At 43.6% G+C, this 23,905-nt stretch overlaps 1 protein-coding gene across 2 annotated transcripts; it reads left to right on the top strand.

Annotated features, from left to right (window-relative positions):
* Window positions 1-2,872: 2,872 nt before the first annotated feature.
* LOC139409186 (polyamine oxidase) lies at window positions 2,873-22,880 on the top strand. 2 transcript variants are annotated; one of them, XM_071153993.1, is made up of 11 exons: window positions 2,883-3,105; window positions 8,676-8,852; window positions 9,107-9,237; window positions 9,338-9,525; window positions 10,347-10,537; window positions 12,127-12,296; window positions 12,421-12,506; window positions 12,614-12,726; window positions 21,409-21,557; window positions 21,666-21,843; window positions 22,307-22,859. In XM_071153993.1, exons 1-10 carry the CDS (start codon window positions 2,946-2,948, stop codon window positions 21,816-21,818), a joined length of 1,518 nt encoding a protein of 505 aa, XP_071010094.1. In that variant the 5' UTR covers window positions 2,883-2,945; the 3' UTR covers window positions 21,819-21,843; window positions 22,307-22,859. The 2 variants fall into 2 exon arrangements, with proteins under 2 accessions (XP_071010084.1, XP_071010094.1); XM_071153983.1 differs by having other exon boundaries at window positions 2,873-3,105; window positions 21,666-22,880.
* The last annotated feature ends 1,025 nt before the right edge of the window (window positions 22,881-23,905 follow it).

The following is a 23,905-nucleotide window of genomic DNA, read 5'->3' as shown; positions in this document are numbered from 1 at the left end:
TAGGAGATGTTTGTGTCAGGGGTTTGTGAGGTAGAGGGGCAGTTTTTATGGCTGGGTGTATGTGTTCATGCGATGGAATGTCTTTGTTTCCTGGGGTCGGGAGACAACAAAGCTGAGGGGATAGTGTTAGGGGGTAGTTTTATTGCTGGCTGTGTGAGCTAGTTCCTGTTTTAGCAAGGGTACGTAAGATGACTTGAGTCAGGCGGTTTGGCTTGGCGCTGTATAATATATGACCTATGTGTATGAATGTTTACATATATATATATATGACAATTGACCTGTATGGTGGATGGAGAAAAGAAGTTCACTTCATCCATCCTACTGTTCTTTGATGAAGAGTCTCTCCCTTCCATTGGCGATTTTAGCATGTAAATCTGGTGGGGCAACAAAAAACAATTATGTGGGATGCATGTCATACACAACACAACACTAAACAGTATATTAATTGCACTGTAATGGTGACAAACGGTGCCCACAAACTTTTAGGGCCTACATAAAGCTGTCCCAACAGCAGTGCCAACATCTTACCACTGCTACATCTGGCTATCAGTCGAGCCTTGTCTGGCAGCAAAACAGTTCATTGAGCCTCATTTACTGCCTTTTAAAAAAACATAGTTGATATGGCTGACGTTCTTAAACAAATGTGGTTTCTAATGTCAATTGAGATGTACAAACTTATGGCATAAAGGGGACGACAAGCAAATATGAGGCAATCCGTCATTTTGATTAAAACGTTAATGAGCGAGCTAGGGCGGACGTAGTCAATATAACTATTTGTTTATCACTTTTGAAATGCACAGCGACAGAATTCAGAACATGGCCGTTCTTACAGTGTTCTCCCTGTACACCAAGTCAGAACCGTAGGATAAATAAAAGTGGCATATAAGCAGACACTGAAATCTCTTACAATATTCGATGATTACATTTCTCTAAAACTGGTTATAGGCTACATGTGCACCACCAAGTCAGAACAGTAGGCAAAATAATAGGGGTAAATATACCAAAGCATTAGGGTGAGGCACATGGGCTACTAACATTTTACTACACAACATACACGTAGTATCACATTCTTAGCTACAGAATATACATTTCCCGACATATTACATAATTTATGTAGCAGCATACAATACATTTTTGGACTCACCTCACCTGTGCTGTGGTCCTTCGTGGGAAAATTTTGTCATCAAGTCTGGCATTCTCTGGATTTATGATACTTTCAAACAACTGGGAACTCTGGAAAAAAGCAAGGTTGAATCATGATGACGTCATTGGTCTTCAGATCGTAGCTCTAGAAAGAGGACGGATTTACAAATTCTGAGTTGGATGACCGTTCAAAGCGTATTTTCCCAGTCGAAGCTCGTTTATTTCTGACTTCCCAGTTCACTTGAATTCACTGAAGTCAAGTTTTCACAGTTCCGAGTTAACAGTTTTGAGCTTCATTGACAGCATGGTATTTTAAACTTGTAAAAGAGACCCTTAATTCCAGATGTGGGACCACACAGCCACTGTCACTGATTCCTTCCAAACCTCTCATTGTTGAATTTGCAATTTCCAGCTTGTTGTGTAATGTTTATGTCCAATGGCCGATGAGCATTCATTTATTCTCTTCATATGACATGGATTAAAAAGGATTTACCAGTAGATTGTTGACTTTATTCATGATGATGACTGCTAGCTAAGATTGTGAAAGTATGACGTTTACACGATCAGTCCAATCAAAGCTACTGTACATATAATGTGATTTGACATAATTTTATCTGTGGCCAATGACCTTGAGCCTTCTTGGCTGGGCACTTCTATTGTAACTCTATGGCAGCATCCAAAGGGCAAACTTTTTTGAGGTCTACCCTTAGACTTGGCGGTGAAGTAGTGTCCCCATGAGTGAGAGAACACTGAGCCAATCACGGCGCAACGCTCCGTATTTTCTGCTGGCTTGCCCCACCACCACCACAGAAAGCACTGAGCTTGCCTGAAACACCTGCATTTGAGCTGCCTTACTCAAGAAAACAAAAAAGAGACAAAGTTTGTATGCAGCTTTAATAACTAAATTCTGTATATATTTTTTACATTATTGCAAACTGATATGTGACACGTATTAATGCTAAAATAACATGCAAAACAGGCAAGCCCCCCCCCCCCCCCCCAAAGATGTGGGGCTCCACTGCTCCCTTCTCATATAAACTTAGGATTCATGAGATGCGCAGTAAGAGCTTTTGTGCACAAGCCCCTTCAGTGTCATAAATGTAAAATATTTGGTAATGTGTCAAGTGTGCAGGATGGAAGAAATGCTGCAATTGTGGTGGTGAACATGCACTTGAATTCTTGGAGTGCCCTATGAAGGGTGAAGGAGAATGAGGTGGCATGGGTAAGGAGCGTCCAAAGTGTCTCTTATCTGGAGGCGGTGAGAAAATGTAAAGGAGCGTGTGGTGGGGAAGAAGCACAACCAGCGAAGGTTTCTCATCAACCGAGGGATAGTGAAATGTTACATGTTAAAAAGGTGGACTTTGTATTATTTATTGCAATAGTTATAAACTGTACAGCACAAGTGGAGAAGAAGTCTAAGAAAATTGGAGTCATTGTGCATGCTGCTGAAGTTTTTTGGGGTCTTCTTGATTTCACAGCCAATGCAGTGCAATAAATCCTGTTTGTGAATGTACACAGGCCCCTGAGCCTGTGTAGGGATGCATTTTGGAGTGGACTGTGATTGAAGAAGTATGGTGTTTTTATTTTACTTGATATTTTACGTGTTTTATTTAGTGTGATGACGTTTTCCACCTTTCCCGGAATGTTTTTTGTTGTTCTTATTCAATACCCCGTACAGCTGGTGGCGGTAATGAACCATTAACATTGGATGCCAACCGCCATTAAACCCCATCGAAGAAGAAGAAGAAGATCGAGTGGAGAGGGAGCGACGGAGACCAGTTGATAGACATCAGGGCACCGTTATGGCTTTGCGGCACGGGTTGGACTCGCAGATTGTAATAGTTGGCTGTGGAATATCTGGTATTGGAGCAGCTTTGAAGTTAACCAAACATGGTTTCCGCAATGTGAGGATCCTGGAAGCGACGGGGCGGAGTGGAGGAAGGATAAAGACAGGCAAAATGGGTGAGTGTAGCGGGAACATGAAGAGAGAAAGGGGTGCGTTCGATCGGATCACTTAATTTTGCCAAGTCGATTCTCACCGCTTTTCAAAGTGTTGCATTTATGGGGATAAAATCGTCCGATTTACGCTTACATCTCGACTGCAGGAACTTTACAAAAATCATGTGATCAAAGGTCATGAAGTTATGTCTTCACTTCACCAACTGCATCTTGCAGCTATCAAGGGGATAGGTGAAAAACGTGAAGTTGCTCGATCCCAGTCTAGGAAGGAGCTGTTTTTTTGTTGTTGTTGCTTATGACAGAAACATTCTTATGATGACTATAACATGTGTTGGCACCTTGAATTTTCTCATAAAAATAATACTTCAACACGGTCTACTCGGGCAAATGTGGCGGACGGCTGAATTTGAACTCTCGTACACCTCGTGATGAAGACAGCCAATCTTCTATCTACTGTTTCTAGTCGTAAACACAGCCTGTTGTGAAAACGCAAGTTGCTGTCTGATGAAGAGGAATAGCTATAGATAAATATCTGTTTTCGAGTGCACTTGAAATATGCAGCATGCAATACGATTTGTTTTGATCCTGTGAAGAGGTAACATCGTTGACCATTTAGCCAATTTATTGAAAGCTAGGCAATATTACAGTTTGACTAGCCTAGCCAGCTACTATAAAAGTAAATTTGTGTTTAATTATCCTCACTCTGCCAGTGAAGTAAAATGTTTTGGCATGATTGTCTTATTTCAAGGAACTAGCTGCAAGCTTAACGAAACATTCAATAATATACTTTGCATAGAATCCCAAATAAAAGCAAAAAGGTGGAAAGGTGTGTGTAATCATGTATGCTAGAATGGAGGTTAAAACAGGCTGACTACACCGCTCGCGTCGCAAAATACATTTCGAAATCTCGCCAAGGAGCATCTGCGATACTCCTTTCTATTTCTGACGCAGTTCGTGCTGCAAGTCCTGCATCTCCCATCTCCTCATTGGTTTATAGAAGCAGATCCCTATGTGCCATCTCCTCATTGGTTATACCCACGTCGGTGATTGAAAGACAAACTGTTGTGCCGGTTGTCGTGGTAATACTATGAAAGTGTAGATGCCAATCAACATAAGTTCAAAGATGAAAAAGCCTGGATGGAGGAGAGATGACTAGAAACGATTCGGTTGGCCATTTTGTGTGGATTAATTGTCGAGGTAGAGGACCTTGTGCATTTCAGGTAAAATAACAACTCAATGTTTATATCCCAGGACAAATTAGTTAGCAACAGCAAGCTAGCTAAATAGGACAAATTAGCTAGCAAGTGAAAGCTAGCTAGCTAAATTGCCGTAAATGTTTAATGCTTTTTGACCTGTTCCCAAATTAATGTAATTGTTTCAGAGTTTGTTTTGATATTTTAACCTGCGTGTCGTGATCTCGTTTGGTGTGGGAGGACAAAATAATGCACGATGGTGCACGCTGCACAGCCGGTTTGGGTTCCGTGTTGGACACCACTGCAATATGCATATTTGCCAAAACATACTTAAGCAATAAGGCCCAAGGGGGTGTGGTATATGGCCAATATACCACTGCTAGAGGCTGTTCTTAGGCACGACGCAATGCGTTGCCAAAATACCCTGAGGAGCCTTATTGCTATAATAATCTTGTTACCATCGTAATTCGAGCAGAAAAAATACATATTTTGTCATACCTGTGGTATAGGTCTGATATATCATGGCTAACCTAATTGACAGAGTGAAAAGAAGGAAGCTTGTACAGACTAAAAATATTCCAAAATATGCCTTCTGTTTGCAACAAGGCACTAAAGTAAAACTGCAAAAAATGTGGCGAAGAAATTAACTTTGTCTTGAATACAAAGCCTTATGTTTGTGGCAAATACAACACATCACTGAGTACTACTCTTCATATTTTCAACCATGGTGATGGCTGCATCATGTTATGGGTATGCTTGTCATCGGCAAGGACTAGTGCGTTTTTTACGATAATAAAACACGGAATAGAGCTAAATCTTAGAGGGCAAAATCTGGTTCAGTCTGCTTTCCAACAGACACTGGGAGACATTCACCTTTCAGCAGGACAAATAACCTAAAACCCAAGGCCGAATATGCACTGCAGTTGCTTACCAAGAATGTTCCTGAGTGACTTAGTTACAGTTTTACTTAAATCTGCTTGGATATCTATGGCAAGACTTAATGGCTGTCTAGAAATGATCAACAAACAACTTGACAGAGCTTGAAGAATTTTATTTTAAAAATTATACGATCCATGTGTGCAAAGCACTTTTTCTTAGTCTTAACCATCGATTAAGCTTAGTCTTAATCGCTGCTAAAGGTTATTCTAACGTGTATTGACTCGGGTGTGCATTCTTATATAGATACGATTTCTGTATTTAATTTGTCTAAAAATATGTTTTCACTTTTTGGGTATTATGTGACGATGGTTGAAAAAAATATATTTAATCCATTGAGTTCAGGCTGTAACACAACAAAATGTGGAATAAATCAAGGGTACGAATTCTTTCTGAAGGCACTGTGGCATACCTTGCGATACAATCTGTGTAATAAGATAACCACTTTGATTTCTAAACCAGATTAGTTCTCAAATAGCAGCTGACCAATTCCATGGTGGGCATGCATAGAGTTTGATGCATTGGAACATAAGGTATGGAGAATGATAAATACTAAATGTTAAGTGAATATGAGTATATTTAGGTTGTTTAAATTATTAACTTTCCCACTAACCTCATAAAAGGTGACTGTGCCTAAATCTTACCAATCCATTTGTTATTCTACAAACTATGACTGAGTGTGAGACATGGTTTTCATGATGTATGTTTCATGCATATACATTCGAAAACAAAGAACACCATGACAGTGTTTCACCATTTATTGAGTACGGAGACAAATAGCAAATCTAATTATAGGTTAAACTACCAATCAATGTATATCAAGTGCTGTGGAGGGCACAATCTTAACATGTTGCAGTCCAGAAAGGAGAACTTTACCATCTATGCCAAAAGCCTGGGCCTCTGTTGACTGTAGAACTGTCATAAATGCATACTTCAGTGTTCCCCCTTCTCTCTAGGAGAATTTGTGTGCCTAGGCCCCATAGGGATGTCGAACGCAGTGGCAGTTGGTGGGAGGGGCTATAGGAGGCGGCCTAATTGTAATGGCTGGAATTGAATTAATAGAACAGAGTCAAACGTGGTTTCCGTAAGTTTAATGAGTTTGATACCATTGCATTCCAGCCATTACAATGACCCCGTCCCCCTATAGCTCCTCCCACCAGCCTCCACTGATCGAAAGGATCCCACCGTGGTCACCAATGTAGCTGACCGATGTAGAGAGCAACAAGTGCCTTAGCAGTATGCAATCTAAAGCTTGTGTGGTCCAGAGATGAGAGCTCTACCATCTATGTCAAAAGCCTGGACTCCTGACGGGGACAATAGAATTCTCCCCACTGCATGTTACAATAGTACAATCATCTGTCTGTCACCTGTTAAACTGATTCTACATTGCATTGGTTGGTGTTCTTCAACTCAAAAATGCATATGTGGTATCAATGTCTAAATGGTGACAGCAGGGCTAATTTTGAAATCAAATCAAATACCATTTTATTTGTCACATGAAATACAGCAGGTGCAGTAGACCTTACCGGGAAATGCTTACTTACAAGCCCTTAACAATGCAGTTTTAAGAAGAATAAGAATTAAGAAAAAACAAGCATTTTACTAAATAAACTCAAATTAAAGAGCAACAATAAAATGACAATAACGGGGCTATATTGAGGTAATATGTACATGTAGGTAGGGGTAAAGTGACTTTGCACAGATAATAGTTAATAAACAGCGAGAAGCAGCAGTGTAAAAATGCATGTAGCCATTTGGTTAGCTGTTCAGCAGTCTTATGGCTGGGGGTAGAAGCTGTTCAGAAGCCTTTTGGACCTAGACTTGGTGCTCTGGTACCACTTACCGTGCGGTATCAAAGAAAATAGTCAATGGCTTGGGTGGTTGGAGTCTTTGGCAATTTTTAGCATTCTCACATTGGTGTTCCTTTTGTCCAGGTGGGAAAGGGCAGTGTTTAGTGCAATAGAGATTATGTCATCTGTGGACCTGTTGCGGCAGTATGCAAATTGGGGTGGGTCTGGGGTTTCTTGGATAATGGTGTTGTGAGCCATGACCAGCCTTTCAAAGCACTTCATGGCTACAGATGTGAGTGCTACGGGTCGCTAGTCATTTAGGCAGGTTACCTTGGTGTTCTTGGGCACAGGGACTATGGTGTCCTACTTGAAACATGTAGGTATTACGGACTCGGCAGGGACAGGTTGAAAATGTCAGTGAAGACACTTGCCAGTTGGTCCGTGCATGCTCGGAGTACACGCCCTGGTAATCCGTCTGGCCCTGCAGCCTTGTGAATGTTGACCTGTTTAAAGGTCTTACTCACATCGGCTACTGCCTTACAGAAATAAAATAACAATGTAGACCTATCTTTGATAAATATGTTAACTTGAATCCGTTTGCAGTCCACATTGTTCTAAGTAATTGCATGGCTGCAATAGCATCCACACTGATATAGGATCTAGGCCTAATGTAAATTGCATTATGGCTGTGCATGGACATGCCAAACATTGTCAATAAGCAAGATTACATTAATTAATTATTGATAAGGCCTAAAAAGAGAATGAATAATATAATTCCAATTCTAAATAGGCTATGTCACACTTACAGGCACCATCCTTTCTCCCTGTGGGCATATAATGTTAAAACAACGCAGACTATGGATGGTTTTACACACATCCAAACTTTTCACAGTAGCTGGACAAAGATCCAATATATGCTGAACAAAAATGTAGCATGCAACAATTTCAAAGATTTTACTGAGTTACAGTTCATATAAGGAAATCAATTGAAATAAATGTATTAAACCATAATCTGACTGCAATGTCGCAGTCATGTTGGGCCTGGGCGGGCTTAGGCCCACCCACTTAGAGCTAGGCCCAGCCAATCAGAATGAGTTTTTCCCACAAAAGGGCTTTATTACAGACAGAAATAACCCCCCACCCTAAATAATCCTGCAGAAGCAAAATGTGGAGGTCCTGGGCTGGCGTGGGCTTCACGTGGTCTGAGATTGTGAGACCAGTTGGACGTACTGCCAAATTCTCTAAAACAACGTTGGAGGCGGCTTATGGTAGAGAAATTAACATTCAATTCTCTGGCAACAGCTCTGGTGGACATTCCTGCAGTCTGGTCATCTACTCTGATTTCAGGGCACTCTCATCTGATTGTGCCAGAGTGCAGAATAACTGATGAATTTAGAAATGGGCAACACCCATTGAATATGACCGGTGTCAATAAACATTGTCAAAAAAGCATGTGATACAGTAGGCTGTAGCTTTATCAATATACGGTAATATATCAAACCATGATGCGTCTTTAACTGCAGTCTGTATCATAAAACCATAGCACTTATTTTTATTGCTGTGTAATTGTGTAACCTACTCATATGCTGTGTGTCGCTAAACTTGTTTGAATGTATTACACTCTCTCTCTCTCCCTTCCCACTCTCTCCTCTAGGTAATAACATCATAGAGATTGGCGCTAACTGGATCCATGGTCCGTCGGAGGCTAACCCAGTGTTCTGTCTGTCCAGACAGTACAGCCTGCTGGACCCAGAGAGCCTGACTCCGGAGAACCAGGACCTGGCTATAGGAGGTCACCCACCATGGGTACCAAACTGGTTCTCCAGCTCTGGTAAAAAGTTGGGCCAGACAGAGACTGTTTTTAGTCAGTTCTTTTTCTTTTTTTTGTCCGTCAGAAGTTAAAATGAGTTGAACTAACATGAGTTGCGTATGTACAAGCGACAGACCAAACTGTGGATGCGCTCTCCGTTCCCTTTTTTTTTGTTTTTTTGTCGGTCAATGTATGAACCCCATAGAAAAAACATTGGCTCATACAAAGTCTTAGCTAGTCGGTAGTTCGTTAGCATTGTGTTATGTTTCTACCAGATCATAAGCTGACTCCAGAGCTGATGGGTCCTGCTGTAGAGCTGTTTGCTGAGGTGTTGGAGGAGGGAGGCGAGTTCAGCGAACAGGGAGGAGAACCGTATAGCAGTGTCGGAGAGTTCATAAGGACAGAGGTACGTCACACATGCGCCCACACACATACACACACCGTATACCTATATCTCTTGTCTGCCTGTTAAATGTGCGTGCGTGTGTGTGTGTGTGTGTGTGTAGGTGCGTCAGCGTGCAGCAGAGCGGTGGCAAGGTGACAGTCTGTCCTGTCAATCTGTCCGTCTGTCTTTGATCAGTACTCTGTTGAAGGCGGAGTGTTGTGTGAATGGAACACACACTCTGGACACGCTGGGCCTGGGAGCCTTTGGACTGTACAAGACCTTGCCTGGATTGGACTGCACCTTCCCCCGGTCAGTTTGTGTGGGCTCGCAGGGGATGGGGAAAGCAGGGGTGCGGCTGGGTTAAATGGAATAGTAACTGAAATCTGCACAATGACTGTACTCCTATAACCTCTCACAATGTAGCCTAATATAATATTAGTAGGCTACAAAATTAACATTTGGTGTATCGTTTTACGGCAAGCAACAATTTTGTCTCTGGAACAGGAGTGGAGAGAAATTATGTATTTATTTCAGCATCTTGAGAGACTGCGAATGGACCGTTAAGTACTTTGCAAACTTGCCATCTTTTTCTGAGAAATAAAGCTGACAGTAGGCTATTTTAACCGCATAAAATATGCATCCAAGACCAACTGAAATATTATTATCTGAATCTTGATGGATTGTTTTCACAGCTTTTCATAAAACCGGTCAAACTGGTGTCATTTGGAAGTTTTACAGAAAATCTTTCCGAGTTATTGCAGTTTCTCCCCGGTCTCTAAACGTTAAAGAAGAACTTTACAGATGTCAGCTACATTATTGATACATTTATTCTATTGATGTTATGACTTTATTCTGGTGAGCAAGGCTTTATTAAGTATTCTAGGGCAACAAGTAATGCCCGAAGAGAAGCTGCGTTTATCTAATTCTAAACAAGTTGAGTAACAAAGCCTACCAAATGTCGTAAATTCTAAGCATAAAATATCTAAATTAGGCTATCAAAAAATCATTCTGCTGTGTGTCTGTCTGTGTGTGTGTGTGTGTGTAGACATCGATTGCACCTTTCTCAGTTTACCGCTGAGTGCCATCGCTGTGTGAGTGACTTGACTAGACTGCTGTTCTGTCTCTTTCAGAGGTTATGAAGGGTTAATCGACAACTTGATGAAAGAGCTTCCTGCTGGGATAGTCTCCTACCATCGACCAGTCAGCTGTGTCCACTGGCAGAGGGTGGTAAGGAAAGGAGGGAGAGAGTACCCTGTTGTGTTGGAGTGTGAAGATGGAGAGAGAATCCCAGCGGACCACGTCATCCTCACTGTCCCTCTCGGTAGGTCTCTCACACACACACACACAGATGTCAAATGACTACTGTTAAAATGTTCTCTTATATTACATTTTATGACATCTCTTCTAAGTTTCTAAACATTAACCTTTTATAACCAGTAACAAACATTGTGACCGTACCTTCTCAAAGAACTGGAAATCTGAGTTTTCTGTGCTGACAGGCTACCTAAAATAGGCACCATGCCATGTCTCTCTTCTCCTCTCATTTACTTTTTTTTTTTTAGAACAACCTCCAAAACTACACTGGACAAAAATATAAATGCAGCAATTTCAAAGATTTTACTGAGTTACAGTTCATATAAGGAAATCATTCCAGATTGGCATCTGTTGGTCACAGATAACTATTTTTTTTAAAGTAGGGGCGTGGGTCAGAAAACCAGGCTGTTGATTGTGGGATGTCGTCCCATTGCTCTTCAATGATTGTGCCAAGTTGCTGGATATTGGCGGGAACACGCTGTCGTACACGCCGATCCAGAACATCCCGAACATGCTCAATGGGTGATGTCTGGTGAAATATGCAGGCTATGGAAGAACTGGGACATTTTCAGTTTCCAGGAATTGTGTACAGATCCTAGCGACATGGGGCCGTACATGAACATGAGGTAATGGAGGCGGAAGAATGGCACGACAATGGGCCTCGGGATCTCGTCATGGTATCTCTGCGCATTCAAATTGCCATCGCTAAAATGCAATTGTGTTCGTTGTCCATAGCTTATGCCTGCCGATACCATAATCTCACCGCCACCATTGGGCACACTGTTCACAATGTTGACATCAGCAAGCCGGTACAGTTCATCGGTGAAGAGCACACCTCTCCAGCGTGCCAGTGTCCATCGAAGGTGAGCAGTTGCCCACTGAAGTCGGATACGACTCTGAACTGCAGTCAGGTCAAGACCCTGGTGAGGACGACGAACACGCAGATGAGCTTTCCTGAGACGGTTTCTGACAGTTTGTATGGACATTTTTTGGTTCCGCAAACCCCCCGTTTCATCAGCTGTCGGGGGTGACTGGTCTCAGACGATCCCGTAGGTGAAGAAGCTGGATGTGGAGGTCCTGGGCTAGCATGGTTACACGTGGTCTGTGGTTGTGAGGCCGGTTGGACATACTAGCAAGTTCTCTAAAATGACATTGGAGGCTGCTTATGGTAGAAAAAGGAACATTTAAATTATCTGTCAACAGCTCTGGTGGACATTCCTGCAGTCAGCATGCCAACTACACGCTCCCTCAGAACTTGAGACATCTGTGGTATTGTGTTTGACAACTTCACATTTTAGTGGCCTTTTATTGTCCGCAGCCCAGGGTGCACCTGTGTAATGATAGATCTGTTTAATCAGCTTCCTGATATGCCACACCTGTCAGGTGGATGGATGATCTTGGCAAAGGAGAAATGCTCACTAACAGGGATGTAAACAAATTTGTGCACAAAATTTGAGAGAAATTTGCATAATGTGCATATGGAACATTTCTGGGATCTTTTATTTCAGCTCATGAAACATGGGACCAATACTTTTTACATGAAGTGTTTACATTTTTGTTCAGTGTACCTAATAATATCTACTATTATTCTATCAGGTTATCTGAAGAAGCATCATGGTACCCTCCTCTCCCCTCCTCTACCCCTCCACAAGCTGCACTCTGTTCAGAGGATGGGCTTTGGAACCAACAACAAGATCTTTGTGGAGTTTGACCAACCCTGGTGGGACGACGACTGTGAGGTCATATACCTGGTCTGGGAAGACGAGGTATGAAACACAAAGCATGCGGTGAAAAGAGTATTGGGCCCAAAACGGATCCTTGAGGAACACAATATATATCTATCATTGCAAACACACAGACAGTAACAGTAGTTTTACTGTTGCCCTCTAGTCAGACTTGGTGGACCAGGTATCAGATGTGGAGAGATTCTGGATCAAGAAACTGTTTGGTTTCACTGTCCTCAAACCCACTGAGCGGTAACTAAGACGTACACACAAACTAAAAATCTCTAATTCAATGTCTTGAACTCCCCACGCCTCTTGCCTCTCACCCTCTTTCCCCCTCTCTACCCCTGTCTCTCCAGGTATGGCCATGTTTTGTGTGGCTGGATCGCTGGTCATGAGTCTGAGTTCATGGAGACTCTGCCAGAACAGGACGTCACACACTCCGTAACACACCTGATACGCAGGTTCACAGGTAAACCTTCTAACATCTAACCCCTCCATCACATGCCTCATACGCAGGTTAACCCATTGTACTTTCATGTCTGTAATCTACACTTCAGTCAGTAGTGTGTTAATCTTTTGTTCCCTTTTTGTTCGTAGAGGCGAACTAGCTACTACTAGGTATTCCTGCTTCCCCACGGTGGAGTTGCTTGGGTAGCTCTATTGTTTAGTATAGTGTTAAGTCGCTTGGTTATTCTAAACGGACCTTGCTTTGGTCAATAAGGCCATCTAGCCTAGCTTGGACTGAAAAGACCAAGATAGCAGCCTTGACTTCCTGTGAATGAAGCTTTCCCCCAGCTTAATGGCAACCCCATTCCTATTTCCAATTCCTGGAGTTGGAGGATTTCGAGGAATCGGGTCTTGCGTGCACCTCCGATGAGGAAGCAGCCCCTTTAAACTTGGCTAGGCTAACCACCGGAGCGAGGGGCCTTAACACAGGTCTGAGCGACCAATGCGCCCCTAATGAGTCCCTTTGAGGTGTCTAGTGGTACAGGTTATATGGGCTCTGTAGGCGATTGGTTGTTGGTAACGGAGTCGAGGGATCAAGCAGGGTTGGATCCCGAAAGGAGCGCTCTTTCTCGAGCTCAATACTTTTCATTCCTGGGAATTATATTTTATTATGAATCGCCCCTGGGTCATTCCACCTCAAAAAGCACAAGAAAAAGGGGTTATGACACCCATCTCAGATTGTTCAGAAATCGTTTATTATGTTTAAAACGGATAAAATTCGCATTCCTGCAACATTACTTTGTTGAAATAGAATTTTGATCTCTGGGAAATTAAGCTAATTTATTGCACCCAAATTGGCATTTTTTAATTTATAGGATTCGTATATTTTAGTATAGTACCTAACATCCGATTTGGATCAAACTTATTTGGACATAAAAAATGGTAAAAAGCCACCCATGGACACGCCACGCCAGTCCCACCCCAACAACGAGTATAAAGTATCAGTGCTCCATGTCTGACAATTAGTATGGAGCTGCGGCTCGCAGTATTGATTCTTCATCATTGGCATTAGCATTTGAAACATAACCAAAGCGTGGGTTTCCGTCATACCTTGACCATAGACTGCTTACAGGGTAAGGAAACGAATATGTAATTTGGGTGAACTATTCCTTTAACATTGAGGGGAGGGGTGATTCTTACATTTAAAATAAAAGAATCACCTAAAAGCATGAACCGAACCATCTAGTCGTCAGAACCTGATAATATCAGGATGTACAGTGCATTCGGAAAGACCCTTTCACTTTTCCCACATTTCGTTACTTATTCTAAAATTGATTAAATCATTTATTTTTTCTCATCACCCTACACACACAATACCCCATAATGACAAAAAAAACTTGTTTTTAGAAATGTTTGCAAATGTATTTAAAATTAAAAACATATCTTATTTACATAAGTATTCAGAGCCTTTACTCAGTACTTTGTTGAAGCACTTTTGGCAGCGATTACAGCCTCGAGTCTTCTTGGGTATGATGCTACAAGCATGGCATACCTGTATTTGGTGAGTTTCTCCCATTGTAATCTGCAGATCCTCTCGAGCTCTGTCAGGTTGGATGGGGAGCGTTGCTGCACCGTTATTTTCCGGTCTCTTCAGAGATGTTTGATGGGGTTAAAGTCTGGACATTAAGAGATTTGTCACGAAGCCACTCCCGCGTTGTCTTGGCTGTGCGCTTCGCCCCAGTCTGCGCTCTGAAGCAGGTTTTCTTCGTTCATCTTTCGTTCAGGTTTCGTCCAGATGTGACACATGGTGTTCAGGCCAGAGAATCTTATTTCTCATGGTCTGAGAGTCCTTTAGGTGACTTTTGGCAAACCAAGCAGGCTGTCATGTGTATTTTACTGAGGAGTGGCTTCCGTCTGGCCACTCTACCATAAAGGCCTGATTGGCAGAGTGCTGCAGAGATGGTTGCCCTTCTGGAAGTTTCTGCCATCTCCACAGAGGAACTCTGGAGCTCTGTCAGAGTGACCATCCCCCGATTGCTCAGTTTGGCCGGGCTGCCAGCCCTAGGAAGACTCTTGGTGGTTCCAAACTTCTTCCATTTAAGGATGATGGAGGCCACTGTGTTCTTGGGGACCATCCTCTCTCGGAGCTCTACGGACAAATCCTTCGACCTCATGGCTTGTGTTCTTGCTCTGACATGCACTGTCAACTCTGGGACCTTATATAGACAGGTATGTGCCTTTCCAAGTCATGTCCAATCAATTGAATGTACCACGGGTGGACTCCAAGCTGTAGAAACATCTCAAGGATGATCAATGGAAACAGGATGCACCTGAGCTCAATTTCAAATTTCAGAGCAAAGGGTCTGAATACTATTTAATATGTATTTTTAATCTAAAAACCTGTTTTCATTTTGTCATTATGTGGTATTGTGTGTAGAATGAGGAACATTTTGTAATTTAATAAATTTTAGAATCAGGCTGTAACGTAACAAAATGTGGAAAAGTGAAGGGGTCTGAACTTTCATAAGCACTGTAGGATGGGACAAAATCTTTAATTTGTCATGACTCTCCTGATAGGATCCAAAGATCAGGTTACAATGGAGCAGTGTCTACTGAGCCCTCTCACCCGCAGAGGGGTGGAGGATTTGGTGTGGGGGTTTTATGACACCTCACGTCGATCGTAAATTGTAGGCAGCAGACAACTCCATTTGGTCTCTAGTATTGGTGAATGGAATACCTTTGTTCCAGAAGGTTTTACCGCTCAAAAACTTTTAACGTCCAACAGTGAACACTGTGACAATATTTCAACATCTGAATGTGGGGAATGATGAGAGACGGAATATGGGAAATGAATGTCTATTTTGTGATGTCATTAAAAATGGTATAAAAGTGAAATAACAAAAATTGTAACTTGAAGAGCTTTCACACTATATATCAGGTTTACATCCTTTACGCTGTGTAGGAAATAACAAGGATGAAGATAATATTTTTGTAAAGATAGGAATGTGAATTTAGTTTTCTAACGAGATCATAGTTTTTGATCTTTTGCCCTGTAACTAGCCACGCCCGAGGGAGCTCAGAGAGCGTGTCAGTATGATGGAAATACCCCTTTTTACCCAAGTGTATAAAAGACTGAGTTAATAATTAACATGTCAGACTAGAAGGACCACAAGCTGCAGCTTGGTCTCCATTGGTCACTACCCTGAAAATCAACACGAGTTGAAGAAGACAAAGTAGCCTCTAACATCAATGTTACGTTGAGTAGCTGTTCTGTGTCTAAGAAAGTGAATTTAAGTAGGACCATCTGGTTATTCTCTTCAAATCATCTACTACACAGCTCTCATCACAACTCTTGGGATCATCGACACGGCTGATTAGCTGTCCTCAGAAGACCACTCTTCCAGAACGAGTGAAAGTAAACACAGACAACTAAGGAGAAGGACACAAGATGTCACAATCAGAGACTTACACTTACATGCCCTCTTCACAACTGTCTTGGTGTGTCTGGACCATGATAGTTTGATGTGGACACAAGGAACTTGAAACTCTTGACCCACTCCACTACAGCCCTGTCGATGTTAATGGTGGTCTGTTCGGGCCTGCCTTTTCCTGTAGTCCATGATCAGCTCCTTTGTCTTGCTCACATTGAGGGAGAGGTTGTTGTTCTGGCACCCCAATGCCAGGTCTCTGACCTCCTCCCTATAGGCTGTCACATCATTGTCTGTGATCAGGCCTACCACTGTTGTGTCGTCAGCAAACTTAGTGATGGTGTTGGAGTCGTGTTTGCCATGCAGTCATGGGTGAACGGGTAGTACAGGAGGGGTCTAAGTACACACCCCTGAGGGGCCCCAATGTTGAGGATCAGCGTGGCAGATGTTTTGTTGCCTACCCTTACCACCTGGGGGCGGCCCGTCAGGAAGTCCAGGATCCAATTGCAGAGGGAGGTGATTAGTCCCAGGGTCCTTAGCTTAGTGATGAGCTTCGTGGGCACTGTGGTGTTGAACCCTGAGCTGTAGTCAATGAGCAGCATTCTCACATTGGTGTGAAAGGGCAGTGTGGAGTGCGATTGAGATTGCGTCATCGGGCCTCCCGGGTGGGGCAGTGGTTTAGGGCGCTGTACTGCAGCGCCAGCTGTGCCATCAGAGTCCCTGGGTTCACGCCCAGGCTCTGTCGTAACCGGCCGCGACCGGGATGTCTGTGGGGCGACGCACAATTTGCCTAGCGCCGTCCGGGTTAGGGAGGGCTTGGTCGGTAGGGGTGTCCTTGTCTCATCGCGCACCAGCGACTCCTGTGGCGGGCCGGGCGCAGTGCGCGCTAACCAAGGTGGCCAGGTACACGGTGTTTCCTCCAACACATTGGTGCGGCTGGCTTCCGGGTTGGATGCGCGCTGTGTTAAGAAGCAGTGCGGCTTGGTTGGGTTGTGTATCGGAGGACGCATGACTTTCAACCTTCGTCTCTCCCGAGCCCGTACGGGAGTTGTAGCGATGAGACAAGATAGTAGCTACTACAACAATTGGATACCACGAAATTGGGGAGGAAAAGGGGGTAAAATTAAACAACAAAAAAAAAGAGAGTGCCTCATCTGTGGATCTGTTGGGGCGAATTGGAGTGGGTCTAGTGTGTCCGCGAGAATGTTGTTGATGTGAGTCATGACCAGCCTTTTAAAGCACTTCATGGCTACTAACGTAAGTGCTACAGGGCGGTAATTATTTTGGCAGATTACCTTCGCTTCCTTGGGCACAGGGACTATGGTGGTCTGCTTGAAACATGTTGGTATTACAGACTCTGTCAATGAGAGGTTGAAAATGTCAGTGAAGACACTTGACAGTTGGTTCGCGCATTCTTTGAGTATACGTCATGGTAATCCGTCTGGCCTCGTGGCTTTGTGAATGTTGACCTGTTTTAAGGGTCTTGCTCACATCGGCTACCGAGCATTATCACACAGTCGTTCAGAACATCTGGTGCTCTCGTACATGCTTCAGTGTTGCTTGCCTCGAAGCGAGCATAAAATGCATTTTGCTCATTGGATAGGCTCGTCACTGGGCAGCTCGTGTCTGGGTTTCCCTTTTTGTAGTCTGTAATAGTTTTCAAGCCCTGCCACATTCGACGAGCGTCAGAGCCGGTGAAGTAGGATTCAATCTTAATTGTGTATTGACGCTTTGCTTGTTTGATGGTTCGTCTGAGGGCATAGCGGGATTTCTTATAAGCATCTGGATTAGTGTCCAGCTCCTTGAAAGCGGCAGCTCGATGCGGATTTTGCCTGGTTGGGATCTTTATTGAAGTCTTTATTGAAGACTCATCTCTTCAGTAGGTCCTATGATTGAGTGTAGTCTGGCCCAGGAGTGTGAAGGTGAACGGAAAGGCACTGGAGCGACGAACCACCCTTGCTGTCTCTGCCTGACATGATAAATTCTCCAGATATAACAGACTGACCCTAGCCCCCCGACACAAACTACGGCAGCATAAATACTGGAGGCTGAGGCAGGAGGGGTCGGGAGACACTGTGGCCCCGTCCGACTATACCCCCGGTGTCTCCCGACCCCTCCTGCCTCAGCCTCCAGTATTTAAATCAAATCAAATCAAATGTTATTTGTCACATACACATGGTTAGCAGATGTTAATGCGAGTGTAGCGAAATGCTTGTTTATGCTGCAGTAGTTTGTGTCAGGGGGCTAGGGTCAGTCTGTTATATCTGGAGAATTTATCATGTCTTATCTGGTGTTCTGCTGAATTTAAGTATGCCCTCTCTTCCTCCCCTCCCGGAGGATCTGAGCCAGAGGACCATGCCTCAGGACTACCTGGCCTGATGACTGCTGGCTGTCCCCAGTCCACCTGGTCGTGCTACTGCTCCAGTTTCAACTGTTCTGCCTGCGGCTACGGAACACTGACCTGTTCACAGGACGTGCTACCTTATACTGGAGGCTGATCACTTATCCCAGGCGCACATTTGCCACACTTGGACAGAGATTTTGGGTCTGTGGGCTCGGCCCCTGAGAGGTCCAATTGTTCCCTTTCAGAGTGTTAATTTCCCTACATATCCCTCCACTTTGAAAGTGTACATGGCTGCTATTTCAGTGTGTCATGTGGAAATTGAATGTGCAATCTCAGACCGGTATTTAAACCTTTTGTGCTCACTTGGGATTTAGCTTTGGTTTTGGATGCTTTGTATGAGGCCCCCTTTTAAACCACTGGAGTCTGCGGTTCTGAATATCCTCCTACATAACCTCCTTGCTCGTGTCTTTGGCCTCGGCTAAACGCGTTGGGGATCTCCATGTGTTATCCGTACACCCTTCTTGTACTCAGTTCGCCGCTGCTGACTATAAGGGGACGTTGCATCCTAATGTGGCCTTCGCCCCAACGGTCTTGACTAAGTCTTACATACAGGTCTCTAGCTATGAGCTATTTCCTTTTCGACTCCTTCATTTGCTTCTGAGAAGCAACAGATCCGGGCTATCCACTTTCGTGACCAGCTTTTTGTCTGTTTGCTAATCCAGCTCGCGGCAGGGCGATCTCTGACCAGCGTCTCTCCCAATGGATTTTGGAGGCGATCTCCCTGGCATATACAGTGGCAAGAAAAGGATGTGAACCCTTTGGAAATACCTGGATTTCTGCATAAATTGGTCATAAAATTTGATTTGATCTTCATCTAGGTCATAACAATGGACAATTATAAGTTTTCATGTCTTTATTGAACACATCATGTAAACATTCACAGTGCAGGGTGGAAAAAGTATGTGAACCCTTGGATTTAATAACTGGTTGACCCTCCTTTGGCAGCAATAACCTCAACCAAATGTTTTCTGTAGTTGCGGATAAGACCTGTGCAACGGTCAGGAGGAGTTTTGGACCATTCCTCTTTACAAAACTGTTTCAGTTCAGCAATATTCTTGGGATGTCTGCCGTGAACTGCTCTCTTGAGATCATGCCACAGCATCTCAATCAGGTTGAAGTCAGGATTCTGACTGGGCCACCCCAGAAGGCATATTTTCTTCTGTTGAAGCCATTCTGTTAATTGATTTACCTCTGTTTTGGGTCGTTGTCCTGTTGTATCACCCAACTTCTGTTGAGCTTCAATTGGTGGACAAATAGCCTAACATTCTCCTGCAAAAATGTCTTGATAAACTTGAATTCATTTTTCCGTCGATGATAGCAAGCTGTCCAGGCCCTGAGGCAGCAAAGCAGCTCCAAACTGATGATGCTCCCTCCACCATACTTTACAGTTGGGATGAGGTTTTGATGTTGGTGTGCTGTGCCTTTTGGTTTTCCACACAGTGTTGTGTTCCAAACAACTCAACTTTAGTTTCATCTGTCCACAGAATATTTTTGAACATCCAGGTGCTCTTCTGCAAACTTCAGACGTGTAGTAAGGTCTTCTTCCGTGGTGTCCTCACGTGAACACCATTTAGTGTTTTACATATCGTAGACTCGTCAACAGATATGTTCTCATGTTCCAGAGATTTCTGGAAGTCTTTAGCTGACACTAGGACTCTTCTTAACCTCATTGAGCGTTCTGCTCTGTGCTCTTGCAGTTATCTTTGCAGGACGTCCACTCCCAGGGAGAGTAGCAACAGTGCTGAACTTTCTCCATTTATAGACAATTTGTCTTAGTGGACTGATGAACATCAAGGCTTTTAGAGATACTTTTGTAACCCTTTCCAGTTTTATGCAAGTCAACAGTTCTTAATCTTAGGTCTCCTGAGATCTCTTTTGTTTGAGGCATGGTTCACATCAGGCAATTCTTCTTGTGACTAGCAAACTAAAATTTTGTGAATTTTTTATAGGGCGAGGCATCTCGTCTCATTGATTGGACTTCAATTAGCTTTTGGAGAAGTCATTAGCAAAGGGGTTCACATACTTTTTCCAACCTACACTGTGAATGTTTAAAGGATGTTTTCAATATAGACAAGAAAAATACAATAATTTGTGTTATTAGTTTTTAAGCACACTAAGTTTGTCTATTGTTGTGACTTAGATGAAGATCAGATCAAATTTGATGGCAATTTTATGCAGAAATCATGGTAATTCCAAAGGGTTCACATACTTTTTCATGTCACTATAGCAACAAGGGTTACCTAGCGGTGTACGTGCCCACTCTACCCAGGGGTCTGGCAGCGTCTTGGGCTTTATTTAAAGAATTGACTGTTGGATATTTGTGCGGTGGCAAGTTGGGCATTACCACACTTTTGTGAGGTTTGTCGCTTGGATGTCACTGCTCCAAGTGTAGCCCATAGCGTGCTGACAGGAGAGGGTCTAAGGCAGCGTGCAATACCCAGACGACTGCATCTTGCAGGTTGGAGGTCTGGGTGGTCTTCCATGGGCTATTTCACTTGGTATCCATTGGGTCGACTTGGGACAGGATTACATTTCCCCATAGTTGTGTTGTACCCAGAGTACCAACTTAAAGTGAATGTAACGCTATGACTATAACTACTTTTCCTTGGAGGAAAATGAGGTACAACGTCTGTTTGGCCCTGCGCCACCCGGTTCTGGGCGCAGTGAGGTGTGGTACTGACTTGAAGGAATATATCCGAGCCTCAGAGTTATCACCTGTGGAAGGCAGGGCTTCCAGCGAGTCGTGGATTTCATTGGCCTCGTCAGGAGTGACTTTAGTTCTCCACATAGTTGTATTGTATCTCCTTTTCCCTCCTTCAGGGAACAGTAGTTATAGTCATAACGTTACGTTTCTGTGTGTTTGTGTGTGTAGGGAACCCAACCATCACCCCACGGCGTGTCCTGAGGTCTCAGTGGTTCCATGACCCATGGACCTGTGGCTCCTACACCTACACCGCTATTGGAACCTCACTGCAGGATATACACAACCTGGCTGAACCACTACCACAACAAGGGGAACAGGTATACAGGCACATACACAGTTCATGTGGTGTATTCTGTCATCTTTTGACCCACTTTCTCTCTCTCTCTCTCATATTCTCTCTCTTATATATTCTCTCTCTCTCTCAGCCTCTCCAGGTGTTGTTTGCTGGAGAAGCCACCCATCCTTCCTTCTTCTCCACTGTCCATGGAGCGCTGCTTTCTGGCTGGAGGGAAGCTGGTAGACTCATATCTCACTACTCCGCCCCCAGCACATTTCAGCCAACCAGATCAAAGCTATAAGGACAAGAACTCACTCGTTGTAAAAGTGTTATATACTGAACAAAAATATAAATGCAACATGCAATAAGATTTTACTGAGTAACAGTTTATAGAAGGAAGTCAGTCAATTGAAATAGATAAATTAGGCCCTAATCTATTCATTTCACATGACTGGGCAGGGGCACCGCCACCCACTGAGGAGCCAGGCGTTAGAATTGAGCGCCCCCCCCCCCCCCCCCTACCTTTTATTGTCCCCAGCACAAGGTTTACCTGTGTGATCATCTTCCTGTTTAATCAGCTTCTTTATATGCCACACCTGTCAGGTGGATCAATTATCTTGGCAAAGGAGAAATGCTCACTAACAGGGATGTAAACAAATTTGTGAACAAAATTTGAGAGAAATACGCTTTTTGTGTATGGAAGATTTCTGTGAAAATTATTTTATTTTATTTTGTCTCAAGAAACATAGGACCAACACTTTGCATGTTGCGTTTTATATTTTTGTTCAGTATATCTCTGGGTATAAGTTACCCTTATGTTTAGTTCTAGGATCCGCTTACCCTCCACAAGTCCTAATATTAACCATTAGGGGAGAAGCAAAAAACAGAACTTAAAACAGTGTGTAGGGACAACTTGATCTTACACAAAAGGGCTCCATATCTTTGACTGTCCAACGTGGGTTAATGTTCCCAGAACCTATTGCTACTGAACCATTTGTTGAATATTATGATCTTCGCCAAAGATTTGTTTTAGGAGATTATTCACGATTTGAAATTGTTTTGATTATTACTTAAATCAAATTAATTGCAAGCCACTCAGTCTCATGGTGTCTGATTTTACTGTTAACAATTGGTGTTTAAATGTAATGATTTTAGATTTCAAAATGTTCACCATTACTTTCAGTGTCTTGTTATTTTTTTAATGTAATGTTTAATATCACGCCTTAAATCTGTCCTCTTAAATATACTGTACATATCAATAAAAAAATTATGTATTGCACAAAAACTTTCATAGGAAATGTTTTGTACTCTCTTTTATCTATACACTGCTCAAAAAAATAAAGGGAACACTTAAACAACACAATGTAACTCCAAGTCAATCCCACTTCTGTGAAATCAAACTGTCCACTTAGGAAGCAACACTGATTGACAAATTTCACATGCTGTTGTGCAAATGGAATAGACAACAGGTGGAAATTATAGGCAATTAGCAAGACACCCCCAATAAAGGAGTGGTTCTGCAGGTGGTGACCACAGACCACTTCTCAGTTCCTATGCTTCCTGGCTGATGTTTTGGTCAGTTTTGAATGCTGGCGGTGCTTTCACTCTAGTGGTAGCATGAGACGGAGTGTCTGTGTCTGTCAGCGTAGTGTCCAGAGCATGGAGGCGCTACCAGGAGACAGGCCAGTACATCAGGAGACGTGGAGGAGGGCAACAACCCAGCAGCAGGACCGCTACCTCCGCCTTTGTGCAAGGAGGAGCACTGCCAGAGCCCTGCAAAATGACCTCCAGCAGGCCACAAATGTGCATGTGTCTGCTCAAACGGTCAGAAACAGACTGTATGAGGGCCCGGCCTCCACAGGTGGGGGTTGTGCTTACAGCCCAACACAGTGCAGGACATTTGGCATTTGCCAGAGAACACCAAGATTGGCAAATTCACCACTGGCGCCCTGTGCTCTTCACAGATGAAAGCAGGTTCACACTGAGCACATGTGACAGACGTGACAGAGTCTGGAGACGCCGTGGAGAACGTTCTGCTGCCTGCAACATCCTCCAGCATGACCGGTTAGGCGGTGGGTCAGTCATGGTGTGGGGTGGCATTTCTTTGGGGGGGCCGCACAGGCCTCCATGTGCTCGCCAGAGGTAGCCTGACTGCCATTAAGTACCGAGATGAGATCCTCAGACCCCTTGTGAGACCATATGCTGGTGCGGTTGGCCCTGGGTTCCTCCTAATGCAAGACAATGCTAGACCTCATGTGGCTGGAGTGTGTCATCAGTTCCTGCAAGAGGAAGGCATTGATGCTATGGACTGGCCCACCCGTTCCCCAGACCTGAATCCAATTGAGCACATCTGGGACATCATGTCTCTCCATCCACCAACGCCACATT

The sequence above is a fragment of the Oncorhynchus clarkii genome, chromosome 1 (assembly GCF_045791955.1).
Source record: "Oncorhynchus clarkii lewisi isolate Uvic-CL-2024 chromosome 1, UVic_Ocla_1.0, whole genome shotgun sequence".
NCBI classification, from domain to species: Eukaryota; Metazoa; Chordata; class Actinopteri; order Salmoniformes; family Salmonidae; genus Oncorhynchus; species Oncorhynchus clarkii.
This window is presented reverse-complemented; position numbering and strand designations above follow the sequence as displayed.